We start from the raw sequence: 25,359 nt of genomic DNA, 5'->3' as shown, positions 1-25,359 counted from the left end.
ATTTGGGACCTACAGCATTTCTGCTGCCTACTGCCACCGGGGATCTTGAAGCATTTTTAAAAAAAGAACAACAGAAACCATATAGGAAGATTGTTGATTTATGGCTTTAAAAGTAATTCGGAAGACATAGGTTTTACAAGAAACCGTGCTAGGTCAACTGTGTGAAGCGGGATCCTAATTAGTCTTACTAAATAAGAACCCGGAGTCAGATATTAGGGGATGGAAGCTGAAAGAGCAGAGAAGCAGAGCCACAGTCACTTCTCACCTCTACAAAATCTCAGACTGGATGGGAGAGATCCTGTCTCTACAAATCCTCAGACTGACTGGAGCCAGGTGCTGTCTCCATCTCCCTAGTGTGAGCCACCACTGCCTGGCATTCTTTTAGACTGGTTCGAGCACCTGCAGCCCAGAGTAGCCTTGAACTTCTGATCCACTGGCTTTCTGCTCCCAAGTGCTGGGATTAAAGGCCACCACTGCCTGGCCTCCAAGGTTAACTAGAGGCTAGCTCTGCTATCTGAGCTCCAGGCAAGCTTTACTTGTCAGAACACAAACAAAATATCATGCAACTGTGTATTCACAAAGTAGGAAAAGAATGAGTCTGAAGTATATACACATCAGAAATAAAGTGTACTGTTTCTAACTACAACCAGAAATTCTGAAATCATTAAACAAAAACTCAATCAACTTAAGTACATAAAAACAAAACTTCAGAAAGTATTAAAATCCAGCTGGGTGGTGGTGGCACACGCCTTTAATCCCAGTACTCAGGAGGCGGAGGCAGGCGGATCTCTGTGAGTTCAAGGCCAGCCTGGTCTACAAGAGCTAGTTCCAGGACAGACTCCAAAACTACTCCAAAACTACAGAGAAACCTTGTCTCAAAAAAAAAAAAAAATCCTTATCATAGTTAAAATAAATAAATGAGCAAACAAACAAACAAATAAAAAGGAAGAGGAAGTTAAGAAAAGAAAGCAGATAGTGAAATACTTGGCTGAAATACCAGGCTGGCAGGATAGCACACTCTTTTGAGAAGGATGGTTTAAACTGCATTGGCACACAACACAATGTGGGATACAGCTATTAAAAAACAGTACAGAGAGCTGGAGAGATGGCTCACTGGCCACCCAGCCTGAAGACCTGAGTTTAACCTTTGCAACATATATGACGGAAAGAACTAAGTCCAACAAGTTGTCCTCTGACCTCTACACACACACACAAGAGAGAGAGAGAAAGTCCAAGTCACTGGATAAGAAACAGTATCTTAACAAATGGTGCAGAGAAAACTGGATGTCCACAGATAAACAATATTAGACCTACATCTATTACCATGCACAAAAATGATATCTAAGTGGATCAAAGACCTCAATGTGATAGCTGAAACAATGAAACTGCTGGCGAAAACAGCGGCAGTATCGACAAGATTCAGTGTAGGAAAGGACTTCCTGAGAGGACTCCATTTGTTCAGGAATTAAGGCCAACAATCACCAAGTGTGACCTCACGAAACTAAAAAGCCGCTGTATGAGGAAGAAGGAACCAGTGGGTGGGGAGAGCGCCAGCTCCACCTCTGACAGAAGACTAACACCAGAGACAAGAAACTCAGGAATCAAAGAGTCAAACAAAGAAAATCAAAGAAACAAACGACTCAGTTTTTAAAATGGGCTGAGGATCTAAATGGAGCGCTAAGTCCAGCTCCCAGGGACCTAACACCTTCTTCTGGCCTCTGTGGGCACTGCATGCATGTGCTGTACAGAGACACATGCAGGCAACACACCTTCACACACAAAAGCAAATCTCTTTTAAAGAGAAAAGAAATTCTCATTTTTGGTAATGAACACTATTGCCATTAACAAATGTAATGAGGCTATACACCTTCTACTAGCTTATGGTGATATAATGCCCTGGCTTTATAATTACACTATGGCTATAAAAGAGAATGTTTGCGTTTCCTATAAAATACAAATATTCACCAGTAAAGGACCATTACTGTCTATAATTTACAATTAAATAGAAAGAAAAACTGTATGTGTACATATACATAAATGCATGTTTGCACATGTATACACAGGACAATGATTAAACAGCAGAAATAAAAGTTAGTATGTGGTGATTCTTAGTAAAGAATACATGTAGAGTCTAAAACCTCAGTAACATAGAAAGACTGTCTCTAAAAGGAAGAAACAAAACACACCAAAAGGTGCTCCATCTCATTCATAACACAACAGAAGCAAATTATTCCTCCTACACAGCCCTTTACACAGCCCTGAGTGGTTAAAACAAAGGAAGTAAACAACGTAACTAACCTATTATGTTACGTTTGTATAAAACTCAAAACTGGCAAATTAATTTCTGGGCAGTATCTCCTTCTGGGGAGGCACTGGAGAGGCTTCTGAGAAGCAGGGATGCTGCTTCCTGATCTGGGTAATGGTTGCAGGATACATTCACTGCACAAGGACTCACTAAGCTCAAGGTATGCCTTGAGAGCATCAGCTATACAACAACGTACAAACACGCTCAAAACAGTGCTGCATTTTCCAGCTTGCCTTCTACAGTAAACTGCTTGTATGTTCACTACTGTTTGTCCATTTCTTCTGATTGCACTACAAGACTCTGTAAATAGATGAACATCCCTGTAAATATTCCCTACCATTAACATCCCAAAACACGAGCATGATGAAGGAGCATGTTATGAATATACCTTTAACAACAGATGCAAGATTAAATTAATTTGGTAAAAATGTTGCAGATTCAGATAGTGAAATCCCACAAAGTATTGCCTACATCTCATGGTCAAGTCTAATTTACATATTTTGCTAAATTTTAAGATTACTTTCCAAACTGTACATTTCAGACATAAACTGGTGCACCTTTAACCTCTTCTTTCTCTCCCCCGCCCTGGCCCTCTGCACATGTTTTATGCGTGTGTGGTGTGGTGTAGTGTGTATATATGGTGTGGTGTGTGGTGTGTGTGTGTGTGTGTGTGTGTGTAGCATTAAGGATCTGCCCAGGCCCTTTTACATACTATACACGCAGCCTGTTTCTAAGCTACAATCCTGCATTTTGTACTACAAAATACAATCACAGAAGATATGATCAAATTAATTACATAGTACTATCAGTATTTGAGTTCTGACTGATGCTGATTAGTCCCCTCCACCAATTTTTACAAAAAACATCTCCCAGTATAATGGGAACTCTGCTGCTTCTTCAAGTACTAACTAGGAAGAACCACGTAGTATGCACACTGGCAGATGCCAGCACTGAGGGACCGCCTCAGTAGGGAAAAGAGCCGAAGCCCCAGCGGGATCTGCACAGCCCCTGGCTGGAGTAAGAATGACCTCCCGTATCTCACTGAGGAGAGCTATGACTGCTCATCTTCTACCATCAACAGTGACCGGAGCGCTAAGTCACAAGATCATCCTCCAAATCTCAGCTAGAGTTGGCATCTGAAATAAGATACTAAAAAGTTCAAGGGCTTTTACCCTGACACTACGAGAAAGGGGTCATGGGAAAATTGATCAATGACAAAAATGTATGAATGGGGTTAAGTATGTACACATGATGTCTAAATAACCAGAAACAAAACACTTCATTTATCCTGCCACTCCTCAATGCTCCATTATAGTTCCAGGAATGAAGATTGTGGGAGGTTTGTGCCAGAGGAACAGTGAACTACAGTAACTCGGAGAAACAAAATATAAACAAGCCAGAGATGTGGCAACCCCCTTCTTTTGCACAGTACTAGGGATGGTAGGTACCTGGGGCATAACACATGCTAGGCAAGCACTCTGGTACTGAGCTGAATTCCAAGCCTCTCAAAAGTTCTTTAATGTTTTCTTTCTTTCTTTCTTTCTTTCGCTTATTTTACTTTTTCTTTCCTATTTTTTCTTCAATTTCTAATCAACAGCAGTTTTCTTCTAAGTGACAGTAACCGATCCAGTTCACACAGTGTTCTAGACAGTATGACAGCTGACCCTCCCTACTACATACAAATCTGCCCACCCCACCCCCAACACACATGCACACACACTCAAACAAAGCTGCTAATGTAACAGAGCCTAAAGCCTGCACAGCTGGTGCGTGCTGGCTTTACAATGGAAAAGTACTCACCGTTCAAGACCGAACTCCCAGCAACTTCAGGCCCACACCGCAGATGCGGCATGCCTGCTCAGTGCACATACCATAGTGAATCTGACACACAGGACACAGAAGGCAGGCAGTGGTACACATCCAACAACAACATTTCAACCTGTTCTTCCAGTCACACAAATAACAGGTCTCCTGTGACACAGGCACTCCACTCTGAAGAGAGCCCAGCAAGCGAGTAACCAGTTAGGTCAGAACATGCCACCTCTCTTACATGAAAGAGTGGCAGCTCTGACACCCAGGGGACACTTCAGGATGTTGATTCAGACTATCGGAAGTAGGGCAAAGGTCATTCCTGGCATTGCCCCCCAGGCCACAGGATGACAACTAGCAACTTCATCAAGGATATAGTGAGGAAAAAATTAGGGCCCTCCACACCCACTGAATCAGCCCAGGTTCAGTTTCAATAACCTTGGAAGTTCCTGCTAGGTCTTTGAGAACACGCATGGCAATCCCTCACATGTTGTTCCTCTGAGTGCTTTTTCCTTTTTTTTTTTTCCTTTGGTTTTTCGAGACAGATTTCTCTGTAGCTTTGGAGCCCATTCTGGAACTCGCTCTGTAGACCAGGCTGGCCTCAAATTCACAGAGATCCACCCGCCTCTGTCTCATGAGTGCTGGGATTAAAGACCTGTGACACCACTGCCAAACTTGAAATGCTTTTAAAATTAATCCCCAATCTAAAACCCTCTGCCTGAACAAAGGGTTGCTGGAGAGGTCGGCCATGCTTGGTCTCTCCTTGTCAGACTAGCAGAAGCCCTTCCTAGAGCCTGTGTCATCGGCTGACCCCAACATCCCAACACTACAGCAAGGAAGCAGGCAAGTGAGTAAGGGGATGAGTGCTAAATGGGAAGGGCTAGAGAAGCCCGCGTGGATCTGTATAACAGCATCCAACACTGAACTAGGAGCTGGGTCTAGTGGAACAATACACTTGTAATCCTGGCACCTGGGGAGCTGAGACAGGAGGACTGCAGGGAATCTGAGGCCAGCCTGGCCTACACAGCAAGATCCTGTCTCAAGACATAACATCAACAAAAAAATAAAGACATTTTAAAAGTAGAGGTTGAGGACAATGGCTGTGGCTCAGCAGGTAAAGATGTGGGTCACCAAGGCTAACAACCTAAGTTCAAGCCCTGTGACACAAAGATGGACTCCCACTCCCATACTGTAGCATGAAGGTACACACACACATGTACTCAGGTGCATAGTAGACAGACTGATGGACAGACTGACCGGCGTGGAGCATCACTGGATAGCCCAAGCCAATAAAGAACACCCCTGAAAAACTGCTATGTTCCCAAAATCCATCCTTTGAAGCCATGGATTCACCTCTGTCCCCAAAGATTCTGGTCTAATTACAATTCTTTCTTAAAAAAGAATTAATCCATTCTCTAAGAAAGTCTAAAGAAAATTAACTAAGCTCTTACTGGATCAAAAACCCAATGCTGACTAGGACTAATACTGGATCAGCTGTTAAGAAAAAAAAAACAAAACAGAAATCCAGCTGGGTGGTGGTGGTGGCACACACCTTAATCCCAGCACTTAGGAGGGAGTTTAAGGCCATCCTGGTCTATTAGAGCTAGTTCCAGGACAGACTCTAAAGTTGTAGAGAAACCCTGTCTCAAAAACCAGGGGGAATAAAATGGAAAAGAAAAGTGATGCAGGAGGTGATGTATGATGTGAATATGCTTTCTTGCCATTGGTTAATAAAAAAGCTGCTTTCGACCAATGGCTTAACAGAGTAAAGTCGGGCTGAAAGAGATACAGAGAGTAGGCCGAAGTCAGGGAGAAGCCATGTAGCTGCCGCTGCAGACAAATACACTGGAACCTTGGCAGTAAGCCACAGCCAGACGGCGATACACGATTAATAGAAATGGGTTAATCAAAGATATAAGAGCTAGCTAGCAATACACTTAAGTGATTGGCCAAGCAGTGACTTAAATAATATAGCTTCTGTGTGATTATTTCTGGAGTCTGGGCAGCTGGGAACGAACAAGCAAGCAGTCTCCCACAACAGATTGACGCCCACAAACAGCCTTCTACCAATGAAAAATAAATAAAGGAAAAAAAAAAAAAAGACAAAACAGAAATCCATACTGTAAATTAGGTGTTGTGGCACACACTTTTAATTCAAATACTGAGGAAGCAGAGGCAGGCAGATCTTTGAGCTCAAGGTCAGCCTGGTCTAGAGAGAGTTCCAGACCAGCCAAAAACTATAGGAGGCTACACTGAGAAACCATGTCACGAAAAAACAAAAACAAAAAAGAAAGAAATTTATGCTGTGTGTGACGGAAGAAACACGACAGCCAGTCATCCTTTAACACACAGCTTGCCAGTTCCTTTCAAAGTCCTCCTGAGCTAGGAGCATTATCTACTATCCCTACTGTCTTGGGCATCTGGCCTTTCATGGTGGGTCAGTTATTCCTGTTTGCATCTCATGGTGGCCATCCTTCCCTCCTCAAGCTCCCTGAAGGCAGACTCTACCTCCAGCTCACCTGCACACGACACCCTGCATAAAGCAGGCACTGGGTTATTTTTCATGCAGAGCCTATTATTAGTTCCATTCATAAGGCTACACCAAAACACCAATTAAGATCCCTTCAAAGACTAGGTTCCTAGTCCTAGTAGAGAGTGAACCCCAAATAATATTCATTTAATAAATTCAACATATTAAAATACAGGCCTAGAATCCACTGCATATTCAAATATTGCTATGCTAATATAATACCTTTGACAAAGATGCTGCGGCTCCCGGCTTTACAGGTTTGCCTGCTGTGGGTGCAGAAGAGCTGTTCTCAGGTTTGCTTTTTTCTACTGGTTGTGGTTTGCTTATGCCAGACACCTTAGGCACTGAGCCAACACTCCTGTTTGCTTTCTTCATTCTGGGCTGCCTCTTGGTGATGCATTTACAATCAAACCTGTGGGAAGAAAGAAACAATGTCACATTGAAAAAGAATTGGAAAACAGATCTTTAAAACTTATTTCTAAAGAATTTCACCCTGTGATAAAAATATCTGAAAGACAGACGTCACAACAGAAAACAATGCTGAAAATCCTTAAACTCACATTATCGATATGTAATTTCAATCCTTAAATTACATTACCAAAATGTAATACTTTACTGATTTATAATGTATTTTATTTCATTGAGTAGAAAGAGCGCCTTAAGCTCGGCAGTGGTGGTGCATGCCTTTAACCCCAGCACTCGAGAGGCAAAGGAACTTATTCGGTGAGTTCAAGGCCAGCCTGGAATAAGGAGTGAGTTCCAGGACAGGCTCCAAAGGTACACAGAGAAACCCTGTCTAAAAACAAAAAAATAAAAAAAGGGAGGAAGGAAGGAAGGAAGGAAGGAAGGACAGACAGGCGGACGGAGAGAAGAAAGGAAGGAAGAACACTTTACATTGTGTGCTGGATAGTTCTATATCCAAAACTCAGCAGGGCAAACTCCAAATCCTGCAGCTCTGTGTCCAGTGTCAAAAGGCTTACTTATATGGCTCTTTCCTCCCAGCTTTACCAACCACAACACACTTCTCTCTCTCCAGCTGGTTCTACTCCCTGTTCAGTTTTCCCTGGCGCGTGTTCCATGCATGGCTCCTGCACCTCCAACATTTTGTGGTCTCTAACACAATACAGGCTTCACATTCATATCTTCACAAAGTGACCTCTCAGGGTCTCCATGCCTCTACTGCCACATGCCCAGTCTCTGCAGTTCTTGTTAAACACTGAGGAAGATTCCACAGCCCCTTTACTCCTGTATCTTTCGTGGTTTTAAAGCCAGAATGAATCACGTGGCTGATGCTGTCAAGTCTATTTGCTTTGGAGGGAACCTGAACCTTCCTCGAATTACAATTGCATAGGCATTCCTTTGTAGTTGCTTTTTAGGTGGAGGAAATCCCTCAGATTTCCTTTCACACACTGCAGGATTAGCTGGGTGGCATGTTGCCCTGAGGGCACCACCACTCCCTTTCGGTCTTCTCCCACCAGGCTTCTTCTCCTCTTTCAGCATAGCATACACCTTGATCCCAACATCAAATTTCCCCGTGATCTTTTTCTCCTCAAACTGTACATTCTGTATTTTTCTTTTTGCCCTGTATCCTCTTTCTCAATGTAAATCTGCATAAGAATAATGGCTAATAACCACAGGACAGAGTCAATATTAGGTGACTTGAACACACCATTCTGAACATACATGTATTTTTTTTGTATGTACATGGATAATTTGCCCACATGTATGTCTATGCATCACTTGTGTGCTGGGTGCCTGTGGAGGCCAGAAGAGGGTGAGACACCACCCAAGTACTGGGAATCAAATCCAGGACCCCTTGAAGATCAGCCACTGTTCACTCATCTTGCCATCCTTGCCTCGCATGCTATTATTACTTCTGCACTAAAAGAGTAAGCTGCACTGTAAGCAATCTGTGTAAGGCATCCTCATAACTGAATGTAACTCACTGTAGTTGTTTGAGAATGGCCCCTACAGACTCACATTTCAATGCTTGGTCTCTAGTTGGTGGAACTGTTTCAGGAAGGATTAGGAGGTGTAGCCTTGTTGGAGAAGGTGTGAAGCCCAAGCAGAACCCACTCTCTTTCTCCCCTTCTTTCCCCACCCTCTCCTTCCCTCTCTTCCTCCCTCTCTGCCTACCAATCATCATGCTTCAGGCCAAGATAGTTATGGACTCACTCTGTGAAACTGTAAACAAGTCCTCAATTAAATGCATTGTTTTGGTTTGGCTTTTCGAGACAGGGTTTTTCTGTACCTTTGGAGCCTGTCCTGGAACTAGTGCTTGTAGACCAGGCGGGCCTCAAACTCACAGAGATCCACCTGCCTCTGCCTCCCAAGTGCTGGGATTAAAGGCGTGCGCCACCACTGCCTGGCTCTTAAATGCTTTCTTTTATAAATTGCCTTTGTCATGGTGTCTCTTCACAGCAATAGAGAAGAAACTAAGATATTCACCTAATTGTTTGACAATGTTACATAGGACAAAGCAACAATAACATCTGTGGTGTACCAAAAGAGGCCTCCTCTGGGCCTCACACCCAATGAAGAATGATATTCCTCTCCAGCAAGAAGCATGAAGACAGTCAAGCTAGGCTTTACCCTCTCTTTCACATGCCATGTACATATATGTTCATATGCTCATGCGTGCACATACATACATACACACTAAATGTGATAATAGTGTTTTAATAAATAGGATAAAGTCAGGAGGCCTGGGTCCAACCTCTAGCTTTACCTATGAGTTATGCTACCAAGGTCAAATCACTTATCTTTATAAACTTCCTCTCTAATAAATAAGAATTAAGAAAGTCTTGCTTAAAGACTTCTGGTACAAATAACACATGTAAACCATTGAGGGAAAGTCTTTACATCCTAGTTCTAGAAGTCATTTCACCAGGGCCAGGGGTTAGAAAGATGTTACACCATACCAAGATTAGAGAGGGGTTTAGAAACCTGAGCCTCTCCAACCTAGAGGTACACCAATCAAGTTTTAGAAGCAATGCCAATGGGACCCTATGAATTCATCAGAGAGAAGCCACCCTGAATCAAGGACACCAACTGTCTTGGAAACCAGAGGGGCTCTTAAGCCACTCCCTGGCTTGTGGGTGCCTCCAACCTAACAGTGAGGGACAGGAGCCTTTCTGGACACTACACAAACATACAAGCTACTTTCTATGTCACACCGGAATGTTATCTTTTCCTTTAAACATTAACCTTCATTATAATCGTTTTTCCTCCTGCAAAAGAGATGTACTGATATTGGAAAGTATCTGAATTCAACTGCTATCATAAGATCTTCCATGCTGAGGAGGACGATAAAAACAACTTCCATGCTTAGTTTTAAAACTAGGGCTGGAGAGATGGCTCAGCCGTTAAAGGCTAGGCTCACAACCAAAAATATAAAAACTAATAACTACTTGAGATCAAATCTGTATCCAGGGACTAGTTGCTTAACTTTTGAAATTTTAGTTCCCTCATTCATAAAATGGGGTCAGTAACAGTATGTACTTTGTAAGGATGCTGAGATAATTAAATAATAAACCTAGTAGGCTTATCAGGGCAACAGCACACAATGACGACCAGATACGTAAAAGCTATCAAAATTTATAGAAAAACATCTTACAAATCCCGAGTATTACTAAAGCCTTATTAAAATAAAGGCAGCCAGGCATAGTGGTGGATCCCTGAAACCCAGCACTTGAGAAGCAGAGAAAATCAATTCAAGGTCATCTTCAGCTGCACACAAGTGTGAGACCAGCCTGACCTACACTGAGACCACCTCAAAACAATTAACTGAAAGGCTGAACTTGGAGCTGGAGAGCTGGCTCAGCAGTTAAGAGCACTGGCTGCTCTTACAGAGGATCTAGGTTCAGGTTAATTTCCAGCACCCAAATGGTGGCTCAAGACCATCTGTGACCACAATTCCAGGAAATCCAACGCATTCTTCTGGCCTCTACAAGCACTGGGCACACAGGCGTGTACAGAATAGACAAAAGCAAACCACATACACACATAAAGCAAACATAAAATTTTAAGACAGCACTTCAAAGGGTACTTTAAGAGAAATCTTTCCCCTACTCCCTTTAAGCCAGGGTCTCACTTTGTAGTCTTAGCTGGCCAGAACTCTCTGTGTTACCAGGCTGACCTTGAATCTACCAAGCTGTTTTCTAAATGCTAGAATTAAAGGTGTGTGTCTCTATGCCTGGCTGAGGCTCCTTTATAAGGAATGACTAAAGACTGTTTGACTTACTACTTACTTTAAATTACATATTCTAGCATGTAGATGTCAACAAACAACAGAAGCTTCTGGATCGTTCCCACTGTAAATTACAAACCAGAAAATGCTGCAGATGCATGGTAAGGAGTCCATCAGAATGATAATCAAGAGACCGAGATTACATCCTAGGCCGACATTCTGTAAACAGCTAACTTGTTTACACCAGCAAGGAGTGCTCAAAACATTTTTTAGAAAATTGTGATTTTTATGCCTAGCATTATCCCATTTAATATCTACAAAAGGTCTTGACCCAGGCAATCTAAATACATCTTTCTATAGTTTCATAACTCTGTACTTAAAATATAAAGATTATCTTAATATTATAAAGAAAGAACAGAGTTAAACACTGGAAAGGAATCATAGTCAAAGGAGAACAGAATGGGAGGTGCCAAGGGTAAGTCAGTGCCAGATGAATCAAAACCAAGTCAATCTGATATAAATCATGGCTACAAAAACCAAACTCATTTTGAAAAGCCAATAAAAATGTTTTATTAAATCATTCATAATGCAATAAACTAATTCTACTCTAAATTCTTCAACAAAAAGGTTTTTAAAAGTAAGATTTAAAACATTTTTTCCCCTTTATTTTACATGTATGGGTATTTTGCCTGCAGGTATGTCTCTGCACCACATGCATACAGTGCCCTTAGAGGCCAGGAGAGGGCATTAGATCCCTTGGGACTAGAGTTACAGACATTGTGAGTGACCCTATGGGTGCTGGTAATGGAACCTGGGTCTTCTGGAAGAGCAGCCAGTGATCTTAACAGCTAAGCCATCTCTCCAGCCCTTCTGATTTTATGAGTATGAATGTTGTGCCTGTATTTAGGCAAGGGCATCACATGCTTGCAATGTCTATAGAAACCAGAAGAAGGCATTAGATCCCCTAGAACCAGAATTACAGACTCTGCTATGAAACACAACGTGGCTGAACCCAGGTCCTCTGCAAGAGCAGCAGGTGGTCTTAACTCTGCTGATCCAGTCCTCCAGCCCAACTCCACCACAGCTATTATGCTTATGAATTATAACAAACACTCAGACAATACATTAAAAATAACCACTTTGAAAGTAGAATGTGGAATGTAACTTCAAAGCAAATACAAGAACCCCCCAGAGGGATGATCAAGCCTTGTCATATCAGAAATCTACATACATGTGATTGGCGTGTAGCCAAAATGCCTAAAACAAGGAGACAAACAGGAATGAGGCACCTTTAGCTGTGGGTTTCTCTTCTTTGTCCAAATCCACAAGCAAAAGCCTAGCGCTGCTTTAGAAATTTCAATACTTACTGGTCTAAGAAAGCCAAGTTTTGAATGTTTAAAATATAACAGTATTTTCTTATTTTTAAGGCCAGGTTTTGTTCTACATCTAAAATTATTAACATGTATGCATTTAAGATTATAACTGTAAATTTTGCAAATGACCCTCACATTGAGATTCTCTTTCCCTCACAGCTCCCTCCTCTCTGCTTGGCCATGGTAAAGGGAGTCTGGAGGGGAAGGCACGGGAGAGGGGCACACTCATCAGCTGTGTGCAAATGGCCCTGCAGTTGATGTCAATACTGGTGAGCAGAGCCAAGCTAGCTCCAGCGAAGGATGTGTCCAAATCAGACTGCAACTGGATCACGGCTAAGTGGGAAAGAAAAGCTAGAGAACTCAGCGACTGGTCTGCCCAAAGGCTGCTCTTTCCATTAAGCCACAACTAAGCAGATGCCACAAGAAATGGGTTCGTCTTCAGAAGTTCTTTGTTTTAGCACAGAAAAGCTCACTGAAATACAAGAAACAAATAGAAAGAGCCTGGGTTTCCAAAGATCCAGCTACATCCTCTCCTGTGACTGCTTTTAAAAGCATAGCAGACATGAAATCACGGCCTGGCGATCTGCTTTGGCGCACCGCTGAGGAAGACTGCTGAACTGCTGGTAATACTTAACAACACGACAAGACTGGGAAAAGATCGTCTCAAAGAATTTACGGCTAGAGTACACAAATTATTTTTGCAGATTTAGTCCAAAATAAGTTGGTTCTCAAAGTTAAAGTCAGAATCCAAGAAATTGTGAGTCTTCTCTGGCCATTCCCTCCTCTGCCACAATTTCTTAGCATTTATCAAAAGAAAATTTTTATTTAAGACCCTTCAAATCATGATGGCTTTATGCTCAGATATTTTGGTAGGCAGTAGCAAACTCAGACAATACAGTATTCATAAAAATTCACTTTTAATTAAGAACATCAATTTACATCTGTATACCTGTACCCAAACCAACCCAAAACTGCCACTGAGGGCTGCTGGTAAGTGCTAGGAGTTAAAGCCAAGTGTTTGGGGTTTCATGAGGAAAGCAGACAGTGAGATGGGGAAAAAACTAAGTCCTCTGAGTTGTAGCTCATATAGTTGGGATGGACGGCATGGGATGGGATGTGGGAAAGGGGAAGTAGTCCTCTGAGACTGGCTGCGGAAGATGAGGGAAATAATACATCACCTGGAAGTGGCTTGTGACCCAGGCAGCATGACTGGCAGAGCGGCCGGTTTAGCCTAACAGAAACAGACTTGAGCTTACGGTGCTTGGAGGAATCCCAAACAGTGGCTTGAAAGTATACATCAGTGATGTATACATTTCTTCCTAGAATGCACAGGAAGCAAACAGGGCATGTGCCAAAGACACCACTCAGCAACTATATAAAAACCATAACCAGACACTCGAGAAACAGACAATAAAAGCTAAGATCTGAAGAGCTAATACATGCAGTCAGAGTCAGAGCTTAGGGCTTCGTGAGTTAGGTCACTTAGTCACTCCACTACAGTGTGACCTGTCATACGGTTTCGACAACTCACCCCACAACTACTCATATCTCAGTAGCAGGGTAAACAGCTGAGAATCTGAAACAGCACAGGCTGGGTACGTTAGAGAGCAAAATGACACAGACTCCACAAGGACCCCATTAAATAACAATAACGTGTGGGAACTGACAAGGGGGACATGATAAACCTTGGCCCCCAGGACTGCGAGTGGGCAATGTCCTTTGTCCTACGCTCACTCCAATTTTTTTTCTATTGCCCTGTGGTACTGGAAAGGCTCACAGGTCTCCCTCTGTCACTTGCTTACCAGAGAGGCTGAGAGCTCCTGCAGGCAACCATCACTGCTGCCGCTGTCTCTCAGCATAACCTCCACCTGTGGGGCAGTTCTGACACTTATGTTCTTTTTGGCTGCCCAGGCATCTACCTGTCCACCCTGTTCTCAGCCATCAACTCACTCCACCCTACTGGACGCTCTCCACTGGCCTTTGAACACAGTTCTCTGATTAACACAGATCTCCTATCCTTGTGCACTACTGCTTTCTTTCCGAGGTACTGTGCCTGTTTTCTTTTTAATAGACTATTAGTTAATTAGAAAATAACAAAAAGATCTCTAAGAAGTTCTCAAGCACTGCTAAACAATCAAAGGAGAAATCAAATGGGGAATCAGCCAGGAACAGTGGTGGAGGCCAGCAGTTCTGAAGGTTGCAGAAGGTGGCTGAAGCCCAGGAGCTCAAGGTCAGCTTGACAACAGGAGCCCTCCACAAATAATAATAATAATAATAATAATAATAATAATAATAATAATAGATAGCAATGGGGCATTAGAACATATTTTGAATTGAATAAAAATGAGAACATGACAAAAATGTGTGGGAATATTAAAGCAATATTTGGGGGTAAATTTTAATACAACACACAAGAAAAAGAAAAGACTCAAAGCAATACTTCAGTTGCTTCTTCAAGAAATGAGAAAAATAAAAGAGGCCAGCAAGATGATTCAACGAATAAAGACACTTGTTGCCAAGCCTGATGACCTGAATTCAATCCCAGGTACCCACACAGTGGAGGGAACAAAACAACATCTACAAGCCACACGTGTTTCTCTCTAACACACACACACACACACACACACACACACACACTATATACATATATATAATGTATATACGCACATATATATACACATATAAATCTATTTAACTCAAATATTTTAAAGAAAAGCAATGAAAATCAAGGTAAGCAAAACAAAGAAAGACTAACAGCAAAGCCAAAGAGAACTAACCTAAGATTCACTTTAAGTCACAGAGTTCAAAAGTTTAGCTGAAACAAATCCCTTGCAAGGCAGACTACAAAAGCTCGTTAAAGTAGTGATGGCCTCGGGGTGGAAAGCAGATAACCTGAATGGCCAGTATTTATGAGAGAAGTCTGATTTATGGCTAAGGTTTCCCTACCTGGAACACTTCCTACATTTCATAGGATCTGTTTTCCAATTCTGGAATGAAATACAATGACAACTAAAACCAGAAGGAAACACTTCACTGCCCTGGGCATTGCAGCACACCTGTAGTCCCAGCATCAGGGAGGCTGAGATAGGAGGATGATTTTGAAATCACCTGAGGCTACACAGCCAACACAGTGAGACCTTGCTCAGAACAGAAACTTGGAAGGCGAGGCAATGGTAAGGAGACTAGGTGCAGGAAGTAGGGCAGCAGCTCGCACCAAGTTCAAAAGTCAGCAGGCAAAGTTGCATTACCTCATAAGGTCCCCAGTAATCTCCGACTCCACACCCCACCTTCTGGACATGTGGGGTCTTCAAGCAGCACTGTCCACAAGGCTTCGTGCACACTGGTCATGCCACAGAGCTCCCAGGCTGGAGCCTTGTGCCTGCTTCTCCCATGGGTCCTGTAGTGCTGGAGTCGCCACAGCATCCTAATTCCATAGTTTGCTAGTGTCATGCGGAAGGCTCTGCGGTGGGCAGACTCCATAAGAAATTCCTGCCGAAGCCCCTTAGACTGTCTGATCCACCCCTTAAGTCTAAAGGAGATTGCACAGTCCCTTTGCCCACGGCCTGCGCACTGTGCTCATCCTCTGCAAATGGTACCACGCAGACAGCACCAAGGCTTACTGGTTCCACTTTCAGAGTGACAGCTGACCTGGACGTGTGTCACAGTTGGGGCAAAGGGACACTGACTGTGCAGGAACACACTGCACTGAAACTCAGGGAACAGAGTCCACGGGCAGCACGGCACAGCAAATGACGCCCCACAGTGTCTTGCTGGCAAACACAAACCTCAAAGACTTTGCCTCAATGTCTCTCAGATGTCTTCGGGGTCTTTATCCTGTTTTCTTCATAAATACAACCTTCTTTCTTCAACCATTTTAATCTTTTTAGCAGATGTTTCCTTGGTCACACCTTGAGTATTATCTAACACGCTTTTAAATTTTACTTTTGGGAGAATTTTGTTGTCATTGTTTGATTTGTTGGTTGGTTTGCTGAGATGGGATTCTACTCTGTAGTCCAAGCTAGTCTGGAACTCACTACATAGCTCAGAAACGGCCCTGAACTCAGAGGAACCTTCCTGCCTCAGCCTCCATCCAAAGTGTTGCCATCACATCTGTGAGCCACCACACCTGGCTTTGTTTGGGTTCTTTAAGAGAGGAAAGATTATCACTCTGTAACACGGGTTCATCAGCCATGTGAGTGCTGGGATTCCAACCCGCACCATTACATCCAGCTCCATGCTTTCGTAAATGGCTAGTCTCTACATTTTCCAGCGCCTTCTATTCTCCTTCTCTTGTTAATCCATCCTTGTCATTTCTCTTGTTTCACCATAAGCAACCCCCCCAACCCCCGCCAAAGGTCATCCTGCACCTTGACACTCACCTGCCACTATTCTTAGGTTCTGCACGCCACTAAGGTCTTTGCAGCTGGGAACCACAGAGCCTTTGCTCAGGTTTCCAGTACCTAGCCCTTAGCTCCACCTGAGACCTCATCAGAATGGTCTTTCTTGTACAAATTCTGATGACAACCACCTAGCCAATCCCTAACATCCAGGCTCTCCTATGGATGGGGCTTGCAATGTTCCATTCACAGAAATGTAGATTTTTCTCTAGATTGCTCCTCTAAATTCATCTAGCCTCCACTCAGGCCCCAAAGTGCATATATACTATCAGGTATTGATAATAGGAACAGTCCGACTTCTTGGTATCAATTTTCTATAGCTAGTTTGTTCTGAACTGATCTAATAGGAAACCTCAGCCTGGGTAACTGTGAACAGAAATGGACTGGAACACAGAAAAAGAGAAGTCTAGTCTAGAAGAGCCGTATCTGGCCAGCTCTTCCTGTGGCTCACCCATGAAAGAAGGTGAAAGACAGACAACTTGAAAGAGCAAGAGCCTGAACGCATAGCCTCAAGCCTTTCATAACTGCCATTTAATCCATTTGAGGGAGTGAATTCTCATGACTCAAGAGCTGCCTACGCCTCACCTCCTAATTCTGTAGCATTGGAGATCGAGTTTCCAAAGCATTCTTCTTGGAGAACACATCCAAATCATAATGTTCTTCAAGAAAACTAAAAAGTATTTCCCAGTTCATTTTATCAATTAGCCTGTGCAAAGGCAGAGAAAAGGGAGAGAGAGAAAAAACAACAACAACAACAAAAAAAACCCTACTGATCAATATTTCTTAAGAAAATGAATGTATAAATTCTAAACAAAATTTCAGAAAACTCCGACTTGAGGGTACTGTACCAGTGCTTGCCTAGCATGGACCCTGGGTTTGAGTCCTTGTATCACAAAAGAAGCAAATATAATTCAACAATTCAAAGCAAAGATTATGTATCAAGAATGAATATCAGGACCAGACTGGGTGGTACATGCCTTTAATCCAGCATTCAGGAAGCAGAGGTGCGTGGATCTCAGAGTTCAAGTGTAGCCAGAGCTACATAGAGAAACCCTGTTTTGAAAATAAACAAAATAGCCAATGGTGTATGAGTTCCAGTGAGCCAGCTTGTTGGGTTAAGGAATTTGCTACCAAATCTGATGACGTGAACCAACTCCTACAACTTGTCCTCTGGTACTACTGTGTTATGGCATGTATATCACACACACACACACACACACACACATACACATTCACATACATGTATACACACATACACAAGCCTCACATATATACACACACACACATACATACATACATACACATTCACATACATGTATACACACATACACAAGCCTCACATATACACACACACACATACATAAATACATACACCAATAAATAAATAAATTTTTGATGTTTTTCAAGACAGGGTTTCACTGTGTAGCCCTGACTGTCCTGAAACTCACTCTGTAGACCAGGCTGGCCTTGAACTCACAGAGATCCACCTGCCTCTGCCTCCCTGAGAGCTGGTATTAAAGGTGTGTGCCACCACTGCCTGGCTTTTTAAAAATTTTTTTGGTTGGATAAATAATTTTTAAGAGTATATGTAAGTAACTTAATCCACAAATCAAAGTTTAACATTCAAAATTCAATGCAATTCAAAGTTACCACGTAAATAAGAAAAGCAATATGATTAGTTCAGCAGAAAAAATTCAATAAAACAAAAACCCCAAGAAAGCTATAAATCTCTTTAACTTGACATATAGTTTCTATGAAATACTGATAGTTAATGTCATGCTGAATGCCATAAAACAGAATTTTGTCCTAGAAGAAAAATTTGAAGGGCTGTAGAGATGGCTCAGCAGATAAGAGCACTGGCTGCTCTTCCAGAGGACCACATGGCAGCTAACAGCATCTGTAACTCCAGTTCCAAGGGAACTGGTGCCTCCATGTGAGGAGAGAAAAGAAAGAAAGCCCATTCCTCTCACTTCTGTGTTACTACATATCAAAGGTTCTAGCCAGGAAAGAGAGACAAACACAAAAACTAAATGGTATTCAAACTGGGGAGGAGGAAATAAAACTGCTTTGACTGCTAGACCCCAATGAATGGAAGAGCCGATAGAATCTACAGCAAGCACTACTGAGGAATCTAAGCACAGCACGGTCTCAGAGTACAGAACCAGTGTGTGAGAATCAACTACATCTCCATACACAGCAAGGAACAAGTGCAAACTCAAAATTGTAAAGTATCACAAACTCAGATTCTATTACTGTGTTACTGAAAGACTGGAGAGTAAATCTAGACTACTTCACAACATGAAAATCTGCAGTCTTAACTTTTACTGAAACCTAGTTACGCTCATTCGCACATTGTTAAGGGCTACTCTGAACTACAACAAGAATTCTTTAACTGCTATATAGTTTACTGTTTTATATTTATTTATTTATTTGGTTTCTCTGTGTAGCTCCAGTTGTGCTGACACTCGCTCTGTAGACCAGGCTGGCCGTGAACTCACAGAGATTTCCCTGTTCTGCTTTTTTTTTTTTAAAACATGATGCTTTTGTAACTGTATTTTCTGGAGGGTAAGTACAGAACAGACTACCATAAACTGTAGTAAAAGTTTCATGAATATCAAAGTCCTCTATATTTGCTATGGATCAAAGCTGCCTCAATATCTCCCGCCCCTTCAATTCTTTAAACCTATTTGACTTATTTTTGTGATACTGGGAACTGAACCCAGGACCTTGTACACTCTAGGCAAGTACTCTACCACTAGGCTACTTCCCACGCTTAAGTTTTCTTAAAACAATACTTTATAAATAGCAATACAATTTACACATTAAATAACACTGTAATAGAATGATTTGACAACTTTAAAAGAAAAAAAACAGAAAAATTTCCAGTTATTAAACCCCTCCCTCCAAAATAACAACAAAAAAAAATCATTTTTTTCTAAAAGTGGGTCAATGAGACAAATGTACTCAGCAACTAATCATGTCATAGTGTGCTAATCAATGGGATTAAAAACCTAGCCCAACCTTCACAATCACTGCCTCAAAAGACTAACACATGTTAGATTCTTTTTTTGGAACGAAATGATTATTGCTATTTCAACATACAGAAAGTTTAATTCACATACCCCCTACACACACAGAAAACCACCTATGACCAAGTTAAAACCAGAGGAAGGAAGTTTGAGTCCTCCCTCATGACTTATGTCCTTTTGCCCATTTCTTCATCACCTGACAGTCTCCCTTCTTAACTTCTGAATTTAATGCACACTTACCCCTGTTTATACACACCCATGAACACATCACAGACTGGGACTGACATACGAGGAGGGACATGTGGTCTGGTTTTTTGGAGTTTGGGTCACCTCGCTTAATAAGCTTTCCAGGTTCATCCACCTTCCTGCAAATGTCATGATTTCACTGTTACTTACAGATGAATATTATTCCACTGTATGTACACACTATATTTTCATTGTCCAATCATGAGTTGATGGATACTTAGGCTTCTTCTACGTCCTTGCAGCAATCAACACGGATGTGAAAATATCTCTGTGATAGGCTATCTTTAGGGAAATACCCAGGAGTAGTACAGAGTCGCTGCCAAACTGACTGCCATAATGGCTATATAAATTTGCACTCCCACCATCTGTGAGTAAGAGTTCCTCTTCCCCATATCAGATTTCTCACTAGCCAGTGACTAGAACGAGATAGTATCTCCAAGTAGTTTTCATCTGCATGTCCCTGATTTCTAGGGATATTGAGTACTAAGCTACATCCCCAAGACCAATTTGATCATCATGCTGTTTCAGATCAGAAAGAGATTCAGGAGAAAAAGAAAACAATAACAAACTTCTGAGTTGACAGGAGTTTTTTACTTTGCAGTAAATCTATTCAGTACTAACAATTCTAACCAACAGGAATTTCCCTTAGCATTATTTTGTTGGCACACACAATTCCAAGGACCAGTCAACCTCCACTAGTGGACACTTTATACACATGACGCACATAGACAGACAAGCACACACACAAATGGAAGAGGGGAAAAAACTGACATTTTATATCAACGCGAGAAATACACACTGACGTTTGTGCATAGCGTGTCTATGTGTGTTCTCACATACAGACATCCAGTGCCACACAGCACACATGGAGGTCAGAAGACCACTCGGTGCCAGTCCTCACCTTCCATCTTGACACAGGGCCCCTTGTGTGCGGTAGCATACCACAAGCTAGCGGGCCAGGGAGCGAGCGTCGAGGGACCCTCCTGTCTCCTCAGAACTGCAGTGCTGTGGTGACAGAGAGGCACTACCACATCAACTTTATGTGGATTCTGGGGATCCACACTTCGGTCCCCCATCTTATGCAGCAAGAGCCTTAATCCCCACTAACCCCCCAGCCCAAGAGCTTTATTTTAAACATAATCAAAACAGGACATGCTTAATATCGAACTTAATGGCTTTTTACATGCATGGTAAACCACCCCAAAGTCATTTCTCTCAGGTAGTAGTTCAGACCCAGGAATATAGCCCAGCTGATGGAGTGTTTGCTGACCATACGCACATCCCCACATTCAATCCCAGGACTACATAAACCTAGACATGGTGCCACAACTATAATTCTAGCATTTGGGAGATGGAGGCAAAAGAATCAAAAGTGTGAGGTCACCGTTGGCTACACAGTGAGTTCAAGGGCAGCCTGAACTACAAAAGATACAGTCTCAAAAATAAGCAAACAAAAACAAAAAAAAAAAAACAGACAAAATGTATGTACATCTTTTTTCCCCTTGGTGTTCTGAGACCGGGTCTCTTTAATGTAGTCTCAGCTGTCCTGGAGCTCCATCTGCCTGGGCCTCCCGAGGGCTGCAGCTGTATTTGGACCTTCCTAAAAGCAACAGCCCAGACATTTTCCCTTAAACTCAAGAACAGCAAAACACAACTTTATGCTCTCTCTAGGTCTACACTCACAATCCACAAACTATCTTGTATTTACCGTTTGCAATCCCCACACACCATCATAAATGACACTTAAATCTCTTTTACACAGGGCCTACCTATATCGCTCAGACTGGCCTCAGACTAGAGCAAGCAATCCTTCCCACCTCAGTCTCCAAAATAACTGAAACTAGAAGCTTGTAAAGTCATATCCAACTAGATGCTGAATTTTAAGATTGCTTTAGGTTTATTTGTATGTATGAGTGCTTTGCAAGAATGTATGTATGTGCACTACATGCTTGGTACCCAGGGAGGTCAAAGATGTTGGGTCCCTTGTATCTGGAGTTTCAGCTGGTTGTGAGGCACCATGTACATGGGTGCTGGGAACCAAACCCAGGTCCTCTGTAAGAACAACAAATGCTCTTTACCGAGTCAACTCTCCAGTCCCTGAAAGCTTAATGTTATCACCAAGAAACTGAGTGATTTTGGTTTACTTTGTTTTTTTAGAAATGACGGTCCTTTAAATTGGCTAAAATTCATTATCATTAAAACTCCATACACTGTCCTTATTTTTCTTATTATATAAAGGACTACTCAATACTCCTTCACACCAGAGGGTCCCAAATTCATTCTCACCTACCTTACTACATAGCCTGGCTCGTCACCCAAATTTTTGAGGAAACTTCAGTGTTGTGTGGGATATTTTTATCACACTCTGACACTTCTGATTCTGCCAATAAAGTTTACCTTGAATCAGAGAGTAGAGCTAGTTACTAGCTGACCAAAATTAGCCATAGAGATTTGGAGAACCTAGGACATATGGAGAGACACAGAAAGTAGTAGGGAGCAGCCTACAAATAATCTCAGCCTTTTGAATCAAGGAAGGATAAGAAAGGGGGTCAAAGGCTGCTTCTCCACCGCTTCTCTGATCATACAGATCCCCCCATATCTGACTCCCGAGTTTTTGTTGATAAAAGAATAATTCAACACTTCATAGCATTATGTAGACACTTGCTAAAAACTGCAGACAAGCTCCAAGAGCTCCTTCACATGGACGCATACAGAATGGAGGAAGTGAGAACCAGAAAGGAAGGCTTACTTGCCCAAAGACATAAAGACAAAAGAAATCTTTCCAACCTCGTGAGACTGTCACCATTCCTCTATCGGGGTGAGATGTTTGCAGAACACTTGGTGCAAGTAGACGTGTGATTTGAATATGCATAAGGTTATTTAGCCAGTTGTGAGCATGAAGAAAACCCATCCCTGACAAGAGTTTTGACCCTTTGCAATACCCGAGTCATCGGATCAAATGAAAGTGAACCTCTGCTTCAGAAGTCACGTGTTGTCAAGAAAACGAAATGCAGGGTCACAGCCTGAGCAAATTTCACTTAAGCTGTCCGCTCTGCATCAGCTCAGATATTTTTGACTGATACCAAGAGACAGCTTGATACAGTTTTTCTACGGCACGTTAATCACCTTTCTTACTGAAACATCAAAGAAATCCTTACATACATAGAAAATATAGAGGCAAACATACATACAAAACATTCTCACGCTATCTAACGTTTCTGAGGTTAGAACACTGTTTGGTGTACACTGGAATCCAAAGGGGAAAAATGGGACTTTTTAATGGGAGATAAAGGGAAGGAGGACACCAGCTCTTTCTCAATAGGAAAAACTGTAACGAAACCAATTCTTTTTCTCCATATCCCCTTCTACAATGGTTTGACTATTTTGCAACATAGATGCACTACTTATATATTTTTTAATTAAGAAAAAAATTACACTTGTTCTGGTTGCACAGGGCATGAGAGAACTAAAGTGGGTAGACACTCCAGTCTCTTACAGAATGATGGAGTTAGGCTGGTGGTGTGGGGTAGGCTTGCAGCGAATTCCAGCTACTCAAGAGGCTGAAGCAGGACTGAACGTTCCAAGCCTGCGTGGCAACAAAGTGAGAGTTATAGCGGTCTGGGACACTTGGTCTGACCTCCATCTATCTCCCAATTAAAGGTTAAGAGGCTAGTAGGGTTGGGGATATAGCTTAGCTATAAAGGCATGTATCTAGCCATGCCCTTAATTCCAAAGTACACCTCAATCATTAATAGTTTCTTATATTAACCCAGTACAATGAAAGGATAGGGAAAAATCTGTACGACTCTAACACAGACATACCGTTTTTCAAACTTTTCCCTAATGTACTGAAGGAGGACCGAACCGCCTATGCAACAACACAGGTCCCTCGCTCCAAACCTTTAGGAAGAACTGCTGTTGCCTGTGGTCCACAGCTGAATTCACCTCAGGATTTAAGCTCCTGAAGGGCAAGCCCTGTTGGGCTCCACGATCCGTCTATTATTTATTTTTGAGTCAAGGTGTCTCACTCTGCAGCCCGACTCTGAGCTCATCTTGCCTCAGTCTCCCCAAGTACCAGTATTACAGGTATGGGCCAAAGCTTAAGGTTCTTTCCCATGACAAGGTCAATATTCCATTTTATCATGGAGTTTCTTCCCCACCTGCACTTTAGGACAGACAGATCCTTCAAGGGAGTGAAGAAATCAAGGTTGCCTGGATTTGAATGATCACCGAAATTTTCATTTGGTTTATAAATAGCTAAACCCACCAAGAAACACACACACACACAACAAAGAACTACGGATGTCTCTAACGTAACCACTGCTTGGAAATGCATCATTTCTTCAACAACACATATCCAACCTGAAACAATTAGCCAAGTCTCAAGAATAAAGAACACTGCCAGCTGCAAACGGCCAGGTCCTAACAGTAGGACGCAGCCTTCGGGGAGGGCGGGGGGGGGGGGGTTCCTCCGCTTCCCGCCCCTGCTCCCCACCCTCAATCCTCCAGACGGGGAGGCAACCTGTCCCAGCCCAGGGCAAGGGACCAGGGTGAAAGCCCCGTCTCCCCCCGCACCACAGGGATTCCAAGCACGAGGGTCGCACCTAGACTCTCCGCAAGGATGAGATCCCCGGCTAGCTGGGTACCACGCCAGCCAGGGCTCCCGGGGGGGGGGGGGGGGGGGGGGGGAGTCTGCCCGGCAAGCTGTGAGGTCCGCCCGGGAAGGGACACGGCGCAGGCGCCGATGGCTGGGGGTGGGGGGGTGGTAAGGGGGGGAAAAGCGCAGGCGCGGGGCCGCCGCCAGGGTCTGCGGGGCCGCCCGGGCCTGGCCGCGCGGGCGGCGCTGAGGAGACGAGCGTGCCCGCGGCATAAGCGGAGAAGACCCTGCCCTGGCCTGGCTCTTACCGCGCGGCACCGCCTCGCTCACTCGCTGGCTCCGGGCTGGGGCCGGGCGGCGAGCTCGCCTGCCCGGTGGCGCGGCCCGGATCCGTTGAGTCCGGCCTCAGGGCAGCAGCCAACCCCACGGCGCCGCTCCCTCGGCCCGCCCTGTCTCTCTTGCGGCTCCCGCCCTCTGCCCGCCCCTTATCCACCCCTGGCCGGCCGGCGCCGCCCCCCCTTACTATTCCCCCGCGCACGCGCCGTGTCCGCCGCCTCCTCCCAGCCCACCACTGCGCAGGCGCCTGCTGTCTTTCGCGCAGGGGTCTGGGGCGCGCAGGCGCTGTCGCCGCTTTTGTAGCTGGAGGTGCTCTCTAGGAAGGTAAGGGTTCCTGGGTGCTACGTGCGCAAGCCCCAAGTTCCAGGTTTTCTCTCGCAGGCAAATGGGTCCGTTTCGGTTGAGATATATGCTTACAGTGTGCTGAGGACTTTGCTCTTAATGAACGCGACAGCTGAGAAAAATGCACTTAACAGATGCTCCTGGTGCACATGAGGGAACGCAAAAACCGGGCGAGCAGCACCTGTCCCCACCCACCCTCCTGAAGG

General features: G+C 43.4%; 1 protein-coding gene across 2 annotated transcripts in view; it reads right to left on the bottom strand.

Moving 5' to 3' along the window:
* Positions 1 to 24,923, bottom strand: part of Specc1l (sperm antigen with calponin homology and coiled-coil domains 1 like) — a 108,105-nt gene extending 83,182 nt beyond the window's left edge. The window contains exons 1-3 of one of the 2 annotated variants that reach the window (XM_041647520.1): positions 24,784 to 24,809; positions 19,873 to 19,997; positions 6,867 to 7,056 (exon numbers count right to left, since the gene is read on the bottom strand). In XM_041647520.1, the coding sequence (XP_041503454.1) occupies positions 6,867 to 7,056; positions 19,873 to 19,919 (237 nt within the window). In that variant the 5' untranslated portion in view covers positions 19,920 to 19,997; positions 24,784 to 24,809. Of the gene's footprint in view, positions 1 to 6,866; positions 7,057 to 19,872; positions 19,998 to 24,783 lie in introns of both variants that reach the window. The other variant, XM_041647521.1, reaches the window with a different exon arrangement.
* Between the last annotated feature and the right edge of the window lie 436 nt (positions 24,924 to 25,359).

This window comes from Microtus oregoni, unplaced genomic scaffold (assembly GCF_018167655.1).
Source record: "Microtus oregoni isolate MIOR12 unplaced genomic scaffold, Mior012 000183F_ref0000375, whole genome shotgun sequence".
NCBI lineage: Eukaryota > Metazoa > Chordata > Mammalia > Rodentia > Cricetidae > Microtus > Microtus oregoni.
Note: the sequence above shows the minus strand (reverse complement) of the source record. Positions and strands in the feature narration are given on the sequence as shown.